This window comes from Somniosus microcephalus, chromosome 14 (genome assembly GCF_052327205.1).
Source record: "Somniosus microcephalus isolate GS21.2 chromosome 14, FLI_Smic_1.0, whole genome shotgun sequence".
Lineage (NCBI taxonomy): Eukaryota > Metazoa > Chordata > Chondrichthyes > Squaliformes > Somniosidae > Somniosus > Somniosus microcephalus.
In genome coordinates, this window is record NC_141000.1 from 68,602,796 (window position 1) to 68,625,703 (window position 22,908).

Below are 22,908 nucleotides of genomic sequence, written 5' to 3' on the forward strand. Positions count from 1 at the left end.
CATGTCTAAATTCTTCATACTCTATGCCTCCAAGATGCTCCTTATTATTTCACTGCATCAACTTAACCACTCAACCACCTAGAAGGACAAAGGCATGGGAACACCACCACCTCCAAGTTCCCCTCCAAATCACACACCATCCTGATTTGGAAATATATAGGCGCTGGGTCAAAATCCTAGAACTCCTTACCTAACAGCACTGTGGGAGTACCTTCACCACACGGACTGCAGCGGTTCAAGAAGGCGGCTCACCACCGCCTTCTCAAGGGCAACTAGGGATGAGCAATAAATGCTGGCCTCGCCAGCAACGCCCACATCCTGTGAATGAATAAAATAAATTAATAGCCCCCACAATCCATCTACTATATGAATGCCTCCCATTCCCCTTCTCATTTGCTTCAAACTCCAAATCCCTCTATCCATTTTTAACCTTTCCTTATATGGAGGGTGAGTTTAAAATGCATAGAGTGCCAATGGGGTGGAAATTTGAGGCAGACAAGCTGGGAAAGGTCAGAGATGGCAAATCAGACAGCAAAAGATGAGCTCATTCTCAAAATGTCAAATTGTCTTCTATGTCTTAGAATTAGTTGACAATTTTTAACGTGCACACAAGCTAAATATTGGTTATAAGATTTTATTTGTCACAAGCTATTCAATACTAGCCTTCTGTACTCTAATCTTTGTTGCTTGTACATGCAGAAGCATGGAAAGGTAATAATTACAGTGTCACTTCTGTTTCCTTTATCTGTGTCACATGTTTTCTTTATTCCAGATCGTTTAAATGTAAAAAGCTGGGATCACCATTTGCACTCATTTCTATTTTCCTCAATTATCAGCTCATTACCTATTAGACACTAGAAGGGTGAACTGGCTCCCTCCTTGGTCACAGTTGACAATACATTATCGTAAATTTCCAACCTTTAGCGTACTATGAGATCACACCAATTTTACTCTGTTTTGTTCTAGTGACGTGAGAAGAATCGGGGTCACATTAATAGGACATCAGAGACGAATAGTGAGCAGTATACAGACTTTGAGACTGCACATGTTCCACATACAGGAGAAAGGATTTCATGTGTGAATGCTCTATAAATGCCATTGAGTTGTGTCTCAGCAATTTCAGTGGGAGAACATTTTATAACTACAATGCCTAGCTTTGTCTATTTCAAAATATCACCAGACATTGACAGTTGGCATTTCCTTCATTTGGACAAGTTTTCAATATGAATCTTAATCCTCTACAAGTTTCCATCCTTTAGCTAAAACTTTACAAACCAATTACCCGTAGAGCTAAGAAACTATTGCTAATAAAAGTGGAGTCTAACACACATTAATTGCCAATTTCCCCGTTATTTAAAGAAGACTTCATGTGTAGATGGATACCTCTTCTGGTAATATTCTAATAGCCATGTGGCTGCAACAGTATTGATACCTTTAGAATTATAGGTTGAGAAATAATCTCTTTATCATGTTTGTGACTGTTTAGCTGCTAATATCAAATGTGCAATCAAAAGGTTGACTTTAATATGCTATTCTTTTTATAATTTATTCTGTACAGATTTTAAAGGTTTTTCTTTTTTCTTTTTGTTTTTGAAATTAATTCTTGGTATGCTAGTATATGGATAAACTAGGGATCAACTGAACTTGAAAGTGTCAAGTCTCGAACTTGCTTACACAATTAAAAGATCTTATGGTTTAACTCATGGGAATAGATGCAGGGGGTTGCATTATTCATTTCATTTCTTGTTTATGTTCATCCTGAGAACAGATTTTATGATGTGTGTAGGTATATTTTTAACAGAAGAAAATAATTTGTAATTACCAGTTTAATGCCATCGCCAGTCTATTGTGTGTCAGTAAAAGTGAGTATTCATCAGGCCTTAATCTGCAATCATTTTGTTCATTAATGCACCTATGTTCCTGATTGTGCCTGCAAATATACCTATTGACTCCTCAGCTCACCGTACTCTGTAATATCAATTGTAGCTTAGACTTCTAAAATTCTATTTTATTACCTGAATCCTTTGGAAAAGTTCTAAGATGTGATTTTAACCCTTCCCGCCTGGCAGAAACCAAACAATCAGACAGGCGAGTTACCCACCAACACCCACCTGAAGCCAGCGGGGCTCAGCTTTTAACATGCAGATTGGGGTCCGACGATGTCACCAGGACCCAACTTCAAGTTTAACTCTGGCCTGAGCGGGGGAACCTCTGTGGCTTTCCCTCCAGGTGATTATAGTGCGAAGAGGATCCAGGACCAGAACAGGCCCAAGCAGGTAAGTTTTTTTTTGCTATCCTTGCGAGGCCAGTTTAGCTGAGTGCTCCTCTGGGCCCCACTGGGAAAGTTTCGACCTCCCCAGCCCCAAGCTTTCCCCCTTCCCAGCTGTGAGACCCTCCCAAAACCCACTCCCCACAACTAACTTTCTTGCCAACAAGCCTCCCTTTGGTGCACGCGGTGGCCTCCTGCTACTTGATCTTCTGCGGCAGCATGCAAATGAGGTCCGGGAGTTAAAATGACCAAGGCATCACACTGCCAAAGTAGGGGAGAGAGGCTTTGGCACTCACCCCACCCCCTCGCCCACCCGAATCCCGCTACAAGTTCAAATTTCCCCCTATAAATTTTGAGGGCTGCTATGTTTCAGTTTTACTTTATTTCTCTAGCTGTTAGCTTCACCCCTTGGAGTGTTCAGTTTGCAATGCGGAACTGCCAGTCACCTCAACCGATCTACAGTTTGGTGAATTTCATCGGTTTAGTGCCAGCCCACTCGCTGGATGGCGCAATCCACAGAAGCGAGGTGAGAATTGGAGAAAGACAATCTTAGCAAAATGTAGCACACGCAAGGAATGTGAGTTCTTGGTAACTACAAGGAAATGATGAAAATAAATATTCAGCAAATATCTGTCCAGGCTTACTGGCGAAGGACTTAAAGTGGATATTTTCTGAAGGGATTAAATGGTATTTCAGTAGGGCATAACTATTTTAGCGCCAATCATGAAAGGTTCAGAAGATAATTCAGGAGCGTGAAAATATTTTTGTTCAGTGCTGATAACAAATTTGCTAGTTAATACTGACCAGGTTGTGTAGCTTTAGTACAATTAATAGCTTTACTGGAAAAAATAATACATTGGAGTTTACTAGTTAAATAAAAAGAAAAGGCAGCAAATGCTTCAAATCTGAAATTTAAAAAACCAGAAAGTGTTAGAAATACACAGCAGTTCAGACAGTATCGGAAAAGAGAAATGAGGGTCATTGACCCTTCATCAGATTGGTTTTGTTGACGGGTCCACCCTGTCATTTCTTGTTACAGATGCTGATTGCTGTGTATCAACCATTTTCAGGTTTTATTTGGGAGTTAATAGGACCTTAGTTGGACACTGTATAGGGTTTCAAATTTAGTAACTATATAAAACTGGAAGATTTGCTCTATTATGTGTAACAAAATTATAAAGTTATTATTTATGAATGGCTTTATAGTTTTGTTACACATAGCACATGAGGAGAATCTTCCCCTGCTCCATATATCTATTACATTTCAGAGCTTGATACAGTGTACGACTATCGGTGCCAAATTGAAGGTGAGTTATGTTGTTCCATCTCTAGACAATTGGAGTCTTTTGTCCATAGAATTTTGGACAGACACTGTCTGAAACACTCAACTTTTAACATCCAGCCCTCAACTGGATTTGAACCTAACCCACTTAAATTTAACAGTTGGCGCTGCTGATATCTTCAAGAAGTGATGGCAACTGCAGAGGCATGGTTTTCCTTTAGGAAAACAGAAGTGTTTGCACTTGGGAATTTCCAGCTTCCAGTTTAAGCATTGAGAGGTTGTGCTGCTTCTGCTGTTGTCACTCCTTTGAGAATAGACAATTTAATAAATATCAAAGCTGGTGTACAGTGCAGATTCACTGTGATTCTTCCACTAAATATATGTTGTGGCAGGTTTCTAATGGGAATCTTCAGAACCACTTTAATTTGAATGTTCTCGCCTTTGAAACAACCAAAAATTCTGTTTGTTGTAAAATTCATTACATGACTGTGCTGTCCCCTTCCATTTTTTATATTTCTAAACTATGTGTTTGCTTTCTGAGCAATGATTCTTGATTTGTTTGTATATCAGTTGTTTCTGTATTTAGCATTAAATGTTAAATTGTAATATTATTCTTAACATTATTTTGATCTCCACCCTCCCAACTCCTGTTTTCCCTCCTTAATGCTGTCCATGGTCACTCGGGGCAGGAAGAATATTGGATGTTGTTGACTCCAAGGCTACAGTCAATGCTGTCTTACTGTCAGCTGACTGGAGATGTTTCTTGCATGGTCCACCTATCCAACTTCCTCCCCTGGTTATGACGTATTGACCTACTGCAAAGGCACTTCCATTTCATGGCCCAGCCAATGAGTAACAAAGCTTACTTTTGGAAGTAACAGACATTTATGTCAGTCAAGGTTTGGGTTTGAATCTCAACTCTTGTTTATAATGCAATTAAATCCTCACCTGACCTCATGGGTAATTATCTTAAATTTGAGTCAAGTCCTATATACACCGCCAGCACTGAAACAGCACTGTACCATTAATGGCGCACACTAATTCTGATATCTCAATGTCTACATCATATTAAAAAATATGTTGAAATCAGCAGGACTGTAAAATACTAATACAGAGAAAATTAAATTTTTCTCTATGTCTGTAAAGAGTATCTTCTGCTAGTCAGAACCTAATAGTAGTACTTTATTTAAGCTGGAACCAGCAAATTTTCAATCTTGCTAGTATTTACGGAGCCATTGGTTTTATGCTGTATTTTTATTAGACCTGTCCTATTACAGGTCTCAGACTGTTAGTGTGTATTTTTTTTTCAGTTTTATCCCCATCTCTCCTGAAGGCAGTGTCCTTTATTGAGGTAGTTTCACAGGCATCATCAGCTTTCCAGAATCTCATACTAGTGGCAATTCTTCTTGTATGAACTTGAACAGTGAGTATAGGCCCGCTGCTCGATCATGTGGGACCACAGAACTGAACATGCGCCTGTCTTCACCCAATAGCCTTACACATATATTTCTGAGGAGGGGTCACTGGAAAGTGATCAAGAGCAGGAACCCTGGCTGATATATTTTCCCCTTCCACAGAACAGTAACATTTAGGTCAATTGTAGCACACCCACTGTGGCTTAGATCAGCTAACCCAGTACAGACCAAGATCGAAACCTGAGCCTTCCTGGTCTGTGTAAGCGTCTTGAGATATTTTAATATGTTAAATGCGCTATATAAATGTAAGTTGTTGTATGGTTCCGTACATGTGCTTTTCCACCTAAGCAAGGAAATAGGAGTCAAGACTCCATTGACAAAACCACTGGAGCTCCTACAAATTAATGTTGATTGTTTTCATTTTGAGCTACAAAGACCCATTTAATAAACAGTATTGAAATTAAATCCCAAAGAAAGCCAGCTTTAATGAGCTAATTCAATACATAGACATCTTTGGTCAAGACAAGATTAGGAAGATCACCTGCCTATAGTGGCCATATGACCACAATGATGACAATAAATCATTGAGATTTGCTGCAGTTATATTATACTGAGCCTCTTCAAGTGTTTTGCTGCTCTTGGCAACCATTGGTGTGAGTTCTCCCCATTTACATTGCAGGGCAGATTTCCGAGCACTGGCTACAATCGATAAACAGCTGCACATGCGCACTCTTTGTGTGTGCAGTTGCATAAAAATAGCAAAGTAGCAATACTTAGGAAGGTCTGTGCAGAACCATCTATGTGAAAACCGGATTTCTGGTTTAACCAGATAGCCTGAGCATTCAAACCAGGCATGGCCAGATAAATACAGGTTGGCAGGGGTGTTTACACTGTTAGTCTGGTTCTGTTGGATCCAGCAACAAAGGTAAAAACTTCCTCCTGAAGTGCCTCATTCAGCTTTCAACACTTCCACCAAGATTGGACCTCTCCCAGCAAGAGCAATGTAAGGTAAATGCAGCCCCTACCATAGAATCATCGAATGATACAACACAGAAGGAGGCCATTCAGCCCATCGTGCCTGTGCCGGCTCTTTGAAAGAGCTGTCCAATTAGTCCCACTCCCCTGCCCCTTCCCCATAGCCCTGCAATTTCTCCCCTTCAAGTATTTATCCAATTCCCTTTTAGAAGTATCCCATTCCCTTTTGAACTTTAACCCCTTGACATTATTCTGAAAGATGATTATTGTAAGCAGGTTTCAACACCAACAACAACTTGTATTTATATAGCACCTTTAACATAGTAAAACGCCCCAAGGCACTTCACAGGAGCGTTATAAGAGTCAAAAAATTGACACCGAGCCACATAAGAAATTAGGGCAGGTGACCAAAAGCTTGTTTCACTCTATTGAATGTTAATGCAGACTTTCTGTTTAACAACAGTTAGTGTGATACTGTTGATGTTACCGATCTCAAATTAGTATACGTAGCAAGCTATATTTATAGTGATTCTCAAACACTTAAAAGCTGTTTTGGTCTTAATTTTCTGTTTTTTTTGTCTTAAGGTTGCTGCATATTCCTTATTCACCTGCACGCTTGTTAGCTTCTTGTCTATTTAAATTGATCAACATAAACTACAGCCATAAAACTGTTAAAAAAAAGTGAGGTAGATAAAATTATTACATGAATTAAAAGAGGAGGCAAAATACATTTGTTTTCTTTAACCTGTTCTTATTATTATGGATATATAAAGGGCCTGGTAGAAGGAATGCAACTTTTGTCCAAGTTTACAAGAACTTTTTCTTATGATTTTACTAGAATACCGATGATATAACAAAGTGTAATACTCTTTGCCGTACCCTTGGGCCATAGTGATTGGCTGAAGTGATCCTACATATCGGTAATATATTTATTTGTTTCTACAAAGTAGTAGAGTATAGATTTACCTCCATAATTCTTACAAATTGAGTTCCCAGTTTTAACCTGGGTGTGTGGCAGAGATAATTCCCAGAGGGAGAAGTGGAAAATTGGATAATGAGTGAATCCAGGTCATGCTTATACACCAGGAGCACCCAGCTTCAGAGCACCATTGACAGAAGCTTGGGAGTAGATTGGCTGCCCACTGTCTCAATAGGAAATGATTTATGACCATCAAAGGCCTGAACAGCAGATAGAAAATAACTACAAAATGGCTGGGAAATTTTAAAAATATATGTACATATTTATATATACTTTTCATTAGTATCCATCAATTGATATAAGTAAGCAATAGTATTCTGTCAATAATGTTAGTGGATAAAAAAAGAGACAATTCACCACCATCAGCACTAAGTACAAGCTGTCGACAACTTGCTCACCAAAATGAGTGAAATGTTTCCTTTTTTTATTCTTGAGGTTAGCTAAGTCCAACGGTACAGTAATTTTTGACTGAGGTTTTCAGGCTTTTCTGTGCTGGCTACAGAAGTGATCCTAAGTGTCCAATCTTCTGACATCTTACTACCTTCTCAGTCACTTCTGCATCCTTTGGAAGAACAGTTTACAGCGAGCCCTCAACTGCAGCCAATGTCTAATGCTAATGTTGCACAAATATTTGTCAGCCTTCTGTGATTTGTAAAATTGTCAGTTGATCTCTAGTAAACACAGAAATCTTTTCTAAATGTTAATCAAAACAAAGCAATCTGTGGACCAACTGCAGTTATTCATTAAACAAATATCAATTAATGTAAATTTTCCATCATGTACCAGCATGCCTAGAGTTAATAGTAATTAGAGTTTCAGCTCTCTAAAGCTGGGAGTGGACAGATAGAATTGTGTTGTCTGAATCTAGAACATTTATTCACACAGAATATGCTGTATGGCAAATATCTGCTGAGCAATGATGTAAAGAGATTTTGTACAAAGTACAAGTTACTTATTGCTGTATTTTATTTTTCTATTATTTCTTAATGAAGCATTAAAAGTGTTACAGACTAAAATAGCTCATTTATTAAAATATTTATTAGCAAATTAAACAGTTGTCCCTGCTTCTCATTTGCATTTTTTACATTGTAATTATTACTAGTGAAATGCTGGTTTCCTGTATCATCAGCTCTATTAGCGAAAAAAAGTGTAAGTCCTTAATAATGGTTCTTGTGTTTTGTGAAATTTTCTCAGTAAGCCTGGATACAGTTCACTCAAGCCACCATTTATCAAGTAGTCCTCTTCAGCAGCCAGTCTGTTTCTATAGGGAGGTAAAAATCGATTACCTGTTTGCATTAAAATACTGCAGTATATCTTGCATGGTAATAAGATGGACAATGAAATTTATACAATTTCAATCGTAGTTCACAATCAATGGACATCATTTTTTTAATTGTTACTTACCTTAAATTCACAGCCCATTTTCTGCACAGATTAAAATGCTTCCCAACAATTTAATGAGGCTTGAATTGGTACATACAGATTCAATTAGTATGCATCTACCTACCAGCAATTATTGCATGTAGCAGGGGAGTTCCTGACTGAGGTAGAATCAATAGCCATTCCAAATCAGGGAATAAAATGTATTATACAAATCTACTATCTGTACAATCAATATACACTCAATATATACAATAATATATCCACTGTGCTTCAGTGGAAGCAGTATACACAATGGACCGAAGTCACTTATCTGCAAAAACTTACTCCAACGGTCCTTGTGGTTTCCTCACATTACTGACATCCTCCATCTTCAATTTTAACTCCTGAATGAGCAGGACCCCTCTCAGTAATCAAGGCTTTACTTTTAATGGTAATTATTAGTGAAGTATCTCCGATGGTAACATCCAGTGAAATTCCAAACAACTAGGTGCAGAGTCTCTTTAGAATGTAACATTAACAATTCTGGATGATTAGTGTCTTTATTTAGGCCATACAATCTTATTAAATTAGTCATGTCTCTATCCCAATCCCAACTTGAAATCCCCACCATATTATCAAAGTCTGCGACTTGATATTCACACAATTTCCAGCAACTACAAAACTTAGAATTGTGTATCTTGAAGATTCATCAGTTAGCATAGATATATTCTGTAATGTTTGAGAAGATACTTAAAACCTCTGCACTCTCACATTCCCAGACCACACACACCAGCTGTGCCTGAGAGGGCAGGCAGAAGATCTGATTCCACACTACTACTAATGCTTCTCTTTACCAGTCACAAGGAGATGCATGGCAGCAAGTTAGGGCTGAGATACCTTCTCCAGTATTTGGGAAACCCTTCAGGAAGTCTTCAATTGTTTATCTGATCTGGCATTACTCTGGACCACTAATTAACTGGCACATTCTAGAATTACAAAATTCCTTGGGTTAGTTACACCGGAACACCTTCCATCAATGTTATCTGGAACTGAGCTGGCTGGAGTATTTTTGGTAAATGGGAGGACACCTCATCCGCATGGGGCAGGCAGGCACAAGTGTCACTGTGGATGCACCTCCAGCAGCTGCCTGCCCCATGCAACTGGAAAATCAATCGCCCACCTGGCTTTGGGGCTCGGGGTTGCCCAGGCCCACCCAAACCTAGGCCTGTCCAGGGCCCTGCTGATGGGGTCCACATTCCTACATCTAGAGGCCAGTACATCTCAGCTCACTCGGTGTATTGGCCTTCACAGATCTGGCATCCCTACTAAAGCAGAAACTCCTGGCACAGGAAGCCCCTGGCTCTGCCCTCCCGGTGATATTTTCCTTGTACGATGCAGGGGAAGGTTCCACCTCTTACAAGGCTTATTGTAAACTCCAGGAAATGACAGAAACCTAGCACAACCAGGACTTCACTATTTTCTGGGGGAACCCCAGTCTCCCGCTGGAGCCCATATGGAGTTTCATCCCCTCTGTAACTAAAAAAAAAATTCTATCACAACAGTAATTAACACATCTCTCAACTTCAATGGACAAAAGTACATTACAATACAAATGTATTCCTCAGTTGGTATGTTCCCTAAGTTTGTTCACTGAAATATAATAACGTGCCCTAACAGACATTGTTTAATACCAAAAAGGCATACAAGTGTTTACATAGTTTGAGCTTGAATAAAAATTGAGATCTAGAACTTATTTAACTTTTATTACACTACTACAAACTTATATTACATTGGTTTAGTCACAAGAAACTATAGGGGAGAAATTCAGTTGGTTAGCACCTCCAGGGGCAATAATGGGGCTCTAACGACTTACTGCCCAGGCACGGCAATGTTACCGCCACCCGCGAAATTCACCTGGCGGTTTGCGGTGGCGGTAACCCCTAGCACCACGCTCTCCTGCGCCCGGAGATCGTGACATCATCCAGCTGCGCAGCGCCCTGTTAGCATCCCGGACCCGAAATTCGGTTCGACCCCCTGCAGCACCACCAGCCGATAACACCGACGCTGCAGGAGGCATTGTTCGGGAGGCCGGGCGCTTTGGGAGCGCTAATTAAAGGTAAGGCCGCTGGTCTTCAGTAGAAATGTATTTCCTTCCTTTAGGTTGCATTTTGAAAATGTTTAAATGGCACGATTGATCAGCCCTGCTAGAGTGTTTGGGGCTGATCGGCGAGGATCTCAACTGCCGTCTGCAATGATGGAGATCATTCAAATGCACAGCCTGCAGCAATGGCCCTTCCCTTTAAGGGAGGGACGGAGCCCTCGGATCCAGGCAGCGCTGCACCTCTGCCACCCCCCTGCTTGGTTTAGTGCTTGATTTAGTGTTCCACTTCCTTCCTGGAGCACTAACACTGAATTTACCAAAAGCTGAGAATGATTCGAGCCTGGCATTAATTTTTCCAGCTTTCAAAATTTAGCGCCTCAAACGGGGCGATACCGAATTTCTCGCCCATATCTGTGGCAATATTAAGACAGAATTTGTTTCTCTCCACCCTCTCCAGGATGGAGCTGGATGTTTTCAATTTTCCTGGTGGTAATGAATGTGACACAGATGGTGCTAACTTGTACCATATGCATCTATACTCAATTTGATATTAATATGATGCATGGTTGCACCAGATTCCAAATCATATGAGCCATTTTTAAACTGTGTGTGAGTTTATTTGTGTTTGTAATGGTGGGAGAGGGGTGGACTGGCACTAAGATACTGCCTTATTCACACATGCATAAAAATGTTGGGCCTGGGTCACAATAGCAGAATTAATTTTTTGATGGGAACGGAAGTAACACATAAGTGCTCACCAATACCATTCACGTGATTTGTGCTTAGTTTGAACAGTATTAGATTATGCAGATTGAATGGTTCGAAATCAGTACAATGGTGCTGTAAATAGCAACAAATTATAAGGGTAAAAATGACTGGTGGTGTTATCATACGAATGCTTAATGCCCTGGTACTAAATTCTTCTTTCTATAATTCTAATGGAGAGATTAACGCATTTAATTAAACCAGCATTCGCTAAAATTCAGAGAGAGGAATTTCGTATGATTGCATTAAGTGATAATCTCAGCAACAGTAATTTTTACCTTAAATTTGGCAAAATGACTGGTACAATTTTGATGCGCGGGATAATTGTTTATCCCCATTTCTAAGTTGGTACAAAATAAATAATACTATGCAAGATTTTGATTGGAAGCTTTTTAGCATAAACTTAAGCTTTAACCTCTGACAGTTCATTTTCTATGGGAGTAACTATCCAAAATTGTGACAGTCTTTGTCCACTTTCTCTGTGTGAGACTTTTAAAGAAGATGGAGTTTAATGAATTCATGATGAATGATCTAGCTGGTTTCAAAATTGGCTTGGCAATAAAAAGCAGGGGATAAAATTTCGATAATTTTAGCAAAAACACAATCAGCGTGAGTATGAATTGAGACTTCTGTTTTGTACCCACACTGAATTTATCGCTAAAGTTATCAACTGGAAAAATATCAGTCTTCAGTTGGTGTTCAATCTCAGAATCTGATTATAAATGGAGAAGACTGCCTGGGGCAGTGACCGGTATAGTTCCCTGTGATCTGCTTTGGTTTCCCTACTGGTTAGAGTACACGGAGGAAATTATTTTTGGTGATTGTATTAAAATTTGTTGATGACATTAAACTATGTGACCAAGTTGTACCGTCCTCCCTACGTGTATGTGTCTGTACGCAGTTAGATAGCCAGCCAAACTCCTTTCAATAACGACATGGGAGTCAGGATGTAGCATCCAAGCTCCGGTGTTTAATGATGCCACACTTGCATGAGGTCAATGAAACAATACAAATCAGTTGTATTGGGTTGGAGTAAAACTGAGAAAGAAAAAAGAAAGAAATGCACCTTGTTACATACATGAGATATAACTAACATCTAAACATGAATATGTAATGAAACCATTCAACTCACAGGCAATGCCTTCGAAGGCGTAACAATGTAAGATTACAGCAGATTAACTTGCAGCACACTTCATGCTGATGTGACCTCTTTGTTTGCTTATCACTATACTACTTCCTGTTCCTGTTGAGTGACCCTACTGGCCATTACCATCTACAGCCACCTACTGGCGGCATCAAAACGTAACACGTGCAATTATAAGGCAGAACACTCCCCGCCTGGCGTCTATTAGATGCCACTACTTATAAAACATACAGAACTGTGGAATCAATAACACTCAGTCCTCCTTAGGTAAGAGGAGTACGACCTCTGAGATGGGTCTGAAGAACTTTTTGACCGTCCCTTGAACAGTGGCCTTCACATCTAGTTCTGGGCTGACGAGCTTGAATGATTCTTGTGCCATATGGTCAGCTTGGTCAGGTTTGTGTAAGAAAGCTGGCCCGGTAAACCACATTGTACTGGAGAGCTGGGAGGCAGGCACTGACCTGGTGGCGAGGTCAGCTGGATTCAGCTCTGTGGGCACATAGTGCCACTGGTCAGGGCATGTTGATTGTCTTATTCGCTGAACTCTGTGGTGTACATATATGAAGAATCTCTTTGATTCATTGGAGATGTAACCGAGCACAACTTTGCTGTCACAGTAGAATTTCACTGCATCAAGCTTGAAATCTATCTCATCCAGGATGGGATCCGCCATCTCCACCGCTAATACTGCAGCGCATAACTCCAGGCGTGGTATGGTGGGCTCTGGCCGGGGTGTCAACTTCGCCTTTCCCAGGACAAATCCCACGTTGCTTTGGCCCTCATCATCCAGGGATCTCAGGTCGGCTACCGCGCCAATAGCTTTCTCGGACGCATCTGAGAATACACACAACTCAGTGCATTTGGATTTGGAGAGTGTGTCTGGTGAGTAGGTGCATGGGATATGAAGATTTTTTAGATTTTTGAGAGAATTTCTCCATGTCTCCCATTCTGTTAACCTGCCTTCGGGGAGTGGAGAGTCCCAGTCGCTCATGTCTGTGCAGAGTTCTCGTAGTAGGGCTCTTCCCTGAATAGTCACGGGCGCCACCATGCCGAGAGGGTCAAAGAGTGAGTTGACCGTTGACAGCACTCCACGGTAAATGGCTTGTCACCTACAGACACTGCAAAGGTGAAGGTGTCAGATTCAACTTCCCAACGTAAACCAAGGCTTAGCTGGGCTGGCATGGTTTCGTCACTGAGGTCTAAGTCTTTAATGCCCTTGGCGAGATCCTCAGCTGGGAAGGCCTTCATCACTGCTACACTGAGGCAATTTTGTGCAGCCTCAGGTTGGACTGTGCTAATGAAGCTTGAGTTCACTTCAGCAGGTTGATGGCTTCTGCTATTGAAGGTAAGGATATGAGGCCGTCATCAACATAAAAATGTCTCTCCACAAACTGTCTTGTGTCTGTTCCATGCTCGTGTTCTCCCTCTTTGGCTGCACTTCTGAGCCCATAGATGGAGACTGCAGGGGAGGGGCTGTTACCAAAAACGTGGACCCGCATCCTGTATTCAGTGATGTCCTTTGACATGTTGTTGTCGTGATACCAGAAGAACCTCAGATAGTTCCTATGGTCCTCTCTCACCACAAAGCAACAGAACATCTGTTGGATGTCTGCGGATACTGCTACGAGCTCTTTCCTAAAGCGAATCAGCACGCCAAGGAGGGTGTTGTTTAGGTCTGGACCCGTGAGCAGAACGTTGTTGAATGAGATGCCACAGTACTGAGCGCTCGAGTTGAAAACTACTCTTATTTGACTAGGCTTCTGGGGGTGATAAACTCCAAAAATCGGGAGATACCAGCACTCTTCTCCTTCTTTGAGTGGAGGTGCTAATTCAGCATGGTCACTCTCGAAAACCTTTTCCATGAAGGCAATGAACTGTTCCTTCATTTCGGGCTTTCTATCTAATGTGCGCCGCAGTGATGCGAGGCATGACAGTGCCTGATCGCGATTGTTAGGCAGAAGAAGCCGGGGTACCTTGAAGGGGAGAGGCGTAACCCAGCTGTTCGCCTCATCTTTGTGAAATTCTTTCTCCATAATATTCATGAAAGCTTCGTCTTCGAAGGAGAGAGCACCTTTGTTGTCAAACACGGTGTGCCCCAGTTTGTCGACAGCTCTGGTGTCAGCCGAACACCCCCATGCTGTGTAAGAGAAATCACCTTGTTGCTCCCCGCCGTAGCTCACTCTCTCTTTCAGGTGGATGTGACTTGGGCAGGGAGTGAGGAAAGAGGGTCGTCCACTTTCTAGCACGTTGGTCTTAAAGGTGCTTACGTTGGGCTTGTGAGCTTGGCCTAGGCACTCTTCTCCCACGAGCACACAGCCTAAGTCGAGTCTTTGGGCAAAGGGGGCATCATGTGGTCCGTTAACTTGCTCTCTCACCTTATGCACCCTCACCACATCTCTCCCGAGCAGGAGGAGAAGCTGGGCCTTTGGATCCAATGCTGGGATGCATGATGCTATGGGCTTTAGGTGGGCATGGTGAAGTGCTGTCTCAGGCGTTGGTATCTCCGATCGGTTGTTCGGGATTTCACTGCACTCTATCAGTGGCGGTAAGTCTATGCTCACCCCTTCACTCACTGCCTCGGCACAGAACCCATCTGCTTTCCTTCCTGCCATCTCCAAGAGTCCGGCACAGGTTCTCAGTGAGTAAGGGGCTGGGCTACTCTCGACGCCAAATATGTCAAAAAAGTCTGACCATGCGAGTGACCGGTTACTTTGGTCATCGAGTATTGCGTACATGTTAACTGAGTGGTCGCGCTGTCCTTGTGGGTAGACTCTTACAAGGCATATTTTGGAATATGCTGATGTGACCTCTTTGTTTGCTTATCACTATACTACTTCCTGTTCCTGTTGAGTGACCCTACTGGCCATTACCATCTACTGCCACCTACTGGCGGCATCAAAACGTAACACGTGCAATTATAAGGCAGAACAAAGCGATTAGCATAACGGAAATGGACAAAATTCAAAGAAATGTGGACAAGATAAGGAATCCTTAATACAAAGGCAAAATACTGCGGATGCTGGAAATCTGAAAGGTCATCGACCTGAAACGTTAGCTCTGTTTCTCTCTCCACAGATGCTGCCTGGCCTGCTGAGTATTTCCAGCATTTTCTGTTTTTCTAAAGAGTCAGTTATGGATTTTAATGTAAATATAAGTATTAAATTAAAGTATGTAACTGATGCGATATCAATTACTCATAAAAGACGGAGAGTTAGGAGAGTAACTAAAAGGCTTTTATTGGCAAAGAACAGAGCATGCCTCTCGTGGTTGACTGGGTTCCAAGAAGGCAGGGGGCTGCAGAGCAGTCACCTTTATACCTGGGCCTGTGGGTGGAGCCAGGGGCGGAGCCAGCAGAGACAAGCTGAGGCATGCATAGGTACAACAGTGTGCAACAACAACAACAACGGTGAACAACAATAACAGTGGTTTACCACATTCACCCCTTGTTTAAAATTGAGTCCGGCGGGGTGAAGTGTACTAAAGGTTCGTGTAAGTAAGTCTATCAGGTGGCCTTGTATGCCGTCCTGATCGTCGTGGTGGCGGCGGTGATGGTGCAGCATCCAACGTTGAATCTGGCGTCTCATTGAGTGGTTGGGTGGTCAATGACGGGTCCTGGGGCTGCGGCATGCCGCCTAGTGGGGTTGGGTTGTGGGTAGTGGTGGATGGCAATGGTAGTGTTTCAGGGGCACCCGAAGGTGCGAGATCTCGTGTGGAGGCTGTGTCCTCCCGCCCGTCCGGGTACGCTACGTAAGCGTACTGGGGGTAGGCGTGGGTAGTGGTGGGTGGCGAGGGAGGTGTTTCGGGAGCACCCGAAGGTGCGAGGTCTCGTATGGAGACTGTGTCCTCCCGCCCATCCGGGTACACCACGTAAGCATACTGAGGGTTGGCATGGAGGAGGCTCACCCTCTCGACCAGGGGGTCCGTCTTATGGGACCTCACGTGCTTCCGCAGTAGGACGGGTCCTGGAGAAGTCAGCCATGTCGGTAACGAGATCCCCGATGTGGACTTCCTGGGGAAGGAGAACATTCTCTCGTGAGGGGTGGCATTGGTGGCTGTACAGAGCAGTGACCGAATGGAATGGAGCGCCGCAGGGAGGACCTCCTGCCAGCGAGGGGTCGGAAGGCCCTTAGATTTCAAGTTTAAAAGGACTGCCTTCCAGACTGTCGCATTCTCCCTTTCCACCTGGCCATTCCCCCGGGGGTTGTAGCTGGTGGTCCTGCTTGTAGCAATACCTCTCGCGAGCAGGTACTGACGAAGTTCGTCGCTCATAAAGGATGAGCCCCTGTCGCTATGAATATAGCTAGGGAAACCGAACAAGGCGAAGAGGTCATTCAGACATTTAATGACCGTGGTACTGGTCATGTCTGAGCAAGGGAATGCAAACGGGAAACGGGAGTACTCGTCAATTATGTTGAGGAAGTACACATTGCGGTCGGAGGAGGGGAGGGGCCCTTTAAAATCGATGCTCAGCCGTTCAAAGGGGCGCGTGGCTTTGATCAGGTTTGCTCTGTCTGGCCTATAAAAATGTGGTTTGCACTCGGCACAGATTTGGCAGTTCATGGTCATGGTCCTGACCTCCTCGATGGAGTAGGGCAGGTTACGGGATTTGATGAAGTGAAAAAACCTGGTGACCCCCGGGTGGCAGAGGTCATTGTGGAGGGTCTTCAGTCTATCAACCTGCGCGTTGGCGCATGTACCACGTGATAGGGCATCTGGGGGCTCATTGAGTTTCCCGGGCCGGTACAAGATATCGTAATTGTAGGTGGAGAGTTCGATTCTCCACCTCAAGATCTTGTCATTCTTGATTTTGCCCCTCTGCTTATTATTAAACATAAAAGCTACTGAACGCTGGTCAGTGAGCAGGGTAAATCATTTTCCGGCCAGGTAATGCCTCCAATGTCGCACAGCTTCCACAATGGCCTGGGCCTCCTTTTCGACAGAGGAGTGTCGAATCTCGGGGCCCTGGAGGGTCCTCGAGAAAAAGGCCACGGGTCTCCCCGCCTGCAGCTAGGGCAAAGTCGGATGCGTCGCTCTCCACTTGGAAAGTGATGGACTCATCCACTACGTGCATCGTGGCCCTTGCAATATCTCTTTTTATGAGAGTGAAGGCTGCACAGGCCTCTGCTGTCAGGGGGAAGAAGGTGGGCTTGATGAGGGGTCTGGCTTTGTCCGCATAGTTGAGCACCTACTGAGCATAGTACGAGAAAAACCCTAGGCATCTCTTCAGTGCTTTTTGGCAGTGGGGGAGGGGGAGCTCCATAAGGGGGCGCATCCTGTCGGGGTCGGGGCCGATGACTCCGTTCTCCACTACACAGCCAAGAATGGCAAGGCGCGTGGTACGAAACATACACTTGTCCTTGTTGTATGTTAGGTTCAGCCGCTGGGCCGTACGGAGGAATTTCTCTAGATTAACATCATGGTCCTGCTGGTCGTGGCCGCAGATGGTGACGTTGTCTAGATAGGGGAAAGTGGCCTGGAGCGCGTTCTGGTCAACCATCCGGTCCATCTCCCGTTGGAAGACTGAAACCCCGTTGGTGACGCCGAAGGGAACTCTGAGGAAGTGGTAGAGACGACCGTCAGCTTCAAAAGCTGTGTACTGGCGGTCCTCAGCCCTGATGGGGAGCTGGTGGTATGCCGACTTCAGATCAATCGTCGAGAACACCCGGTATTGTGCTATCTGATTGACCGTGTCAGATATGCGGGGGAGTGGGTATGCATCTAGCTGGGTGTAGCGATTGACCGTCTGGCTGTAGTCAATAACTAGGCGCTGTTTTTCGCCAGTCTTCACTACCACCACTTGTGCTCGCCATGGGCTGGTGCTACTTTCAATAATCCCTTCCTTCAGGAGTCTCGCTACCTCAGATTTAATGAAGCTCCTATCCCCGGCACTGTAACGCCTGCTTTTGGTAGCGATGGGCTTACAGTCGCGGGTGAGGTTAGCGAACAAGGAGGGGGGGGGGGACTTTAAGGGTGGAGAGGCTGCAAATGGTGCGCGGCGGGCGATTTAAAAGCTGCTGGCTGCAGACTGTGAGTGGGGGGAGGGGTCCGTCGTACGCTAATGTGACACTCTTAAGGTGGCACTGAAAATCCAACCCCAGTAGAACGGCAGCGCAGAGATGTGGCATGACCAGAAGTTTAAAATTTTTGTATTCTGTGCCCCGTACTGAAAGGGTCACTACACAGTAGCCAACGACGTCCGCTGACTGGGCTTTGGAAGCCATAGAGATCCGATGGCACGTCGGCAGGACCGGGAGAGAGTAACTGCGCACCGTGTCGGGGTGGATAAAGCTCTCCGTGCTCCCGCTGTCAAAAAGGCAGGTAGTGGCGCGGCCGTTTACCGTAATGTCCATCATGGACCGGGACAGTTGATGAGGGAGAGATTGGTCCAGCGTCACGGAGGCCAGCGTATGGTCGAGCGAGTCGATGTGGTTGTCAGATGGGGCGGTGGTTGAGTCCGGGTCCCCCGTGGTTGAAGTTGGAGACGTCCAAGATGGCAGACAAAATGGCGGCGCCCATGATCCCGATCCCCACGCGGCTGGGGGAGCCCAAGATGGCGGACAAGATGGCTGCCCCCACGGTTCGCACGCGGCGCTGCTGGCGTTAGCGGTTTTACCTTTGCAGGCGCTGACATAGTGTCCTTTCTTCCCGCAGCCGGAGCAGGTAGTGTTTCTTGCCGGGCAACGTGCTCTGGGGTGTTTTGCCTGGCCACAAAAATAACATTTCTGTGCCTTGGACATCGCAGCAGCAGTTGAAGGTGGCGGTCCCATGACCCAAGGTTGTGGCGTCCACGTTGCGGAGCGGTTAGGGGAGAAGGCGTCCATATTCCTGTGGGCCGCGTCGAGCGAGAGCGCGAGGGACACTGCCTTTCTCAGGTCCATTTCTCCCTTTTCCAACAGTCTCTGCCGGGAGTAGTCGGACCTTAGACCCGCAACGAAAGCATCTCGGATCAGTCCCTCCGTGTGTGCTGCGGCTGATACTTCTTTGCAATCGCAGCCTCGGCCGAGTATCCGTAGTGCCCGTAGGAAGGCCTCCACCGATTCCCCGGGCTGCTGTCTGTGGGATCTTAAGAGGTGCCTGGCATAGACCGTATTTACCGGGCATGCGTATTGCCCTTTTAGCAGATCGATAGCCGCCGCGTAGGTCGTCGCGTCCTGGATTATTGTATAAACTTGGTGGCTCACCTTTGAGGCCAGGATTTCCAGCTTGTTTTCGTCCAGGGTCACAGTTGAGGCTTGCAGGTAGGCCTCGAAGCAACGCAGCCAATGCGCGAATTTGGTAGCCGAACCCACTTCTTGGGGGTCTAGGTCCAGGCATGTTGGTCTGAGGGCTCGCAGCAGCCCCTGCTGCTCAGCGTTTGGTGCAGCAGCCTGCTGCTCAGCGTTTGTTGTCAACATTTTGTTTTTGCTAATAAAATTGATGCGCTATCAATTACTCATAAAAGACGGAGAGTTAGGAGAGTAACTAAAAGGCTTTTATTAGCAAAGAACAGAGCATGCCTCTCGTGGTTGACTGGGTTCCAAGAAGGCAGGGGGCTGCAGAGCAGTCACCTTTATACCCGGGCCTGTGGGTGGAGCCAGGGGCGGAGCCAGCAGAGGCAAGCTGAGGCATGCATAGGTACAACAGTGTGCAACAACAACAACAACAGTGAACAACAATAACAGTGGTTTACCACAGTAACTGAACAAATGGTCAATTTTAATCCATATAATTTAAAAGTGCACAGAACTACATTCTTTGTGCTAGGCTCCCGGCTAGTTTAAGTAAGGCATATATATACCAGCTTAGTTTCCATTAAATTAACCTAATGACCACAGGCATCTAGGCTGCAGTGAATCTATATCTAACCCTGTTGACTAACTGCTGATTTCCCCCTCCCCTTTCAAATTGCTTTCTTTGGCAATAACTAATTTCTCAATAGCATATTTAACATTTGTCACTGTCGCTGTAAAAGTGATAACTGCCCAAAACCTCCATGTTTCAAGAACTGTCCAGGGAGTGAAAGAGGACATGGCAAACACCAGCTGCTATATTGCTCAAGTTATAGGTTCACTGATCCAAGGGGCAGATAGGGTCATCATATTTACATCAATCTGTCCTTTCCCCATAGCCCTGCCTTCTCAAACTCCCACCAATTATAACAAAATAAAACAGAACCCTATTCAATAACACAAAGAACCACTATTCACGGTGCTCCAGGACGTTTTATTCTATCTATTTATCAGGTCTCACCTTGGAGTCAGACGTTTGTGAGTTCAAGCCCCACTCCAGAGACTTGAACACACAATCTAGTCTGGCACTTCAGTGCAGCACTGAGGCAGTGCTACACTGTCAGCTACCGTCTTTTGGATGAGATATTAAGTCAGGGCCCCGTCTGCCCACTCAGGTGGATGGAAAACATCCAGGGCATTATTTGAAGGGCAGCAGAGTTCTCCTAGTGTCCCAGCTAACATTTATTTCTCACACAACATGACTAAAACAGACTATCTGATCATTTACCTTACTGCTGTTTGTGAGATCTTGCTGTATGCAATTTCGCTGTCGCATTTCCCGTCATTACAACAGTACAATTCAAAAGTGGCTGTCGAGCACTTCGGGATGTTGTGAAAGGTACTATATAAATGTAAGTTCTTTCTTCATCTATTTGCCTACCGCTAAACCCTTATCCCACTATACCCATCCCTCCTATAACTAGATGTTTGCTGTGTTCTACTTCCCATTCTTGTGCTCCTACCTGCTGTAACTCCTGTGACTGGAGGAGCTGGAAACTGGCAATTGTCTCTCTGATGCTGGCTCCTGGCATTGAGGTGGCTCTCTATATATGTGTGCTCGGGACCCAGAGGTTCCAGCCTCAATCTGTGACTCTGGGGAGACGAAATGGCAGTCTGGCTCTGCATGCTCTCAGGCTCAGCAGCAATTGATGGGAGAGGGAGATGGACCTGGGGATGGTGGTGCAGACTGAAGAGTACATGGTATCCACCAATGAAGACCCTGTCTCGTCCCTGGCCGTAGCTTCAATGCCACAATGTGAGCTGATTAGTGTGAGAACTGACCTGACAGCATTGTGGCCAGGGACTGTTATTTGCTACAAGGCAATCTGAAGGTCAGGCATTCCTTGCAGTAGAATACCACACACCTCGCTAGTAGATTCCTCTACAGTAGCAGCCGTATGTTGAAAACTGCTAGATAAATCCTTTCAGGAATCCAACAATCTCTTGTGCTTTGAGAGCATTTTGCTTTTAAAAGCAGGACCCACAGATCAAAATCCCTTTTAGCCAGCAGCTGGGTGGGGGACTTTCACCCTCCAACAAAGGACCTTCTATTCTTCATCCACCTCCTCCCCTTCCGCTTGATCACCTGTGTCAATTGGTCTATCTGTTGTGCTCCAGTGTATGTTCTCATCTAACTCCCCCCTGGTGGATGAACCTGAGCTGGTGCTCAGTAGTTCAGGAGGTAGTGATGGGGTGGCTGGTGTTGTGTCTGGGTATAATAAGATACAGACTGCAGGAGAAACGGTACAACAGGTGTTTACTCAACGTGGTTCACAGTGGAACTGACTGTACAGATTACTACTCAATGCTATATACAGGTGTGGTCACTGCCGGTACTACAGTATACATGAGCTGTAAAAAGTAGTTCCCCCCTTAAAGGTATGTACATTACAATTCCTCCCCTTTTAGATTAACAGTACCATAACACTCATTTAACAATTAAATATCAAACTAATTACAATGAACACTTTTAACATGCAACATTAGCTGAAAATAGTCTATTTATATATTCAGTCTCTGGGGAGGCCTCCTGATCCTTCCTGGATAGCGCCTTTCCCGAGTGTCTTGCTCTTGATGCGGAGGCGATTCCGGCCCCCTGTCGTCGGTTGGTTCATCAGCTTCCGATGCTACTGTTTCTGGGGTAGATGCGACCTGTACATCGGGTTCATCACCAGGTACGTATGGGTGAGGCATGGGGTTGACTTGTTCCTGTGACTCTAGGATCTGGTCAGCATGGCATCTCACGATGCTCTCCCCAACGTCCACTGTGTACATTAGTGGGCCCTGCCGTGTGCATATCGTTCCTGGCTGCCATTTTTCTGTTCGGTAGTCGTGGGCCAAGACTGGTTGCCCTACATTGAAGCTCCTTGTTGGCTTCTCATGGATGTGCTGGAATTGCTTACTCTCAACATCTCTTCGTATGTTTGGTCTGAGCAAATCCAGGCGCGATCTTAACCTTCGGTTAAAGAACATCATGGCTGGGGCCTGGTTGGTGACTGCATGTGTCGCATTCCGGTAGGCGAACAGGAAATTGTCCACCTTGTGCTGCAGCGGAATGTTGTCATTGTACATAGCCTTTATTGCCTTCTTAAAGGTTTGTACGAACCTCTCAGCCAATCCATTTGTGGCTGGATGATACGGGGCGGATGTGTAATGCCTTACCCCATTCTTTTTCAAGAACCTCCGGAACTCTTCGGACACAAACTGTGGTCCGTTGTCGGAGCAAATCTGTTCTGGCAAGCCATTCCTGGCAAAAATGGTCCATAGGACTGCAATAGTTTTCTCCGTGGTGGTGGAGGACATTTTGATGACCTCAGGCCATTTTGAGTGCGCATGCACGACTATTAA

General features: G+C 44.7%; 1 protein-coding gene across 1 annotated transcript in view; it reads left to right on the forward strand.

Annotated features, from left to right (window-relative positions):
- epha6 (eph receptor A6) overlaps nt 1–7,972 on the forward strand; it is a 981,976-nt gene extending 974,004 nt beyond the window's left edge. Inside the window, exon 17 of the mRNA XM_086006600.1 lies at nt 967–7,972. Within this exon, the coding sequence (XP_085862726.1) occupies nt 967–1,081 (115 nt within the window). The 3' untranslated portion in view covers nt 1,082–7,972. The remainder of the gene's footprint in view (nt 1–966) is intronic.
- The last annotated feature ends 14,936 nt before the right edge of the window (nt 7,973–22,908 follow it).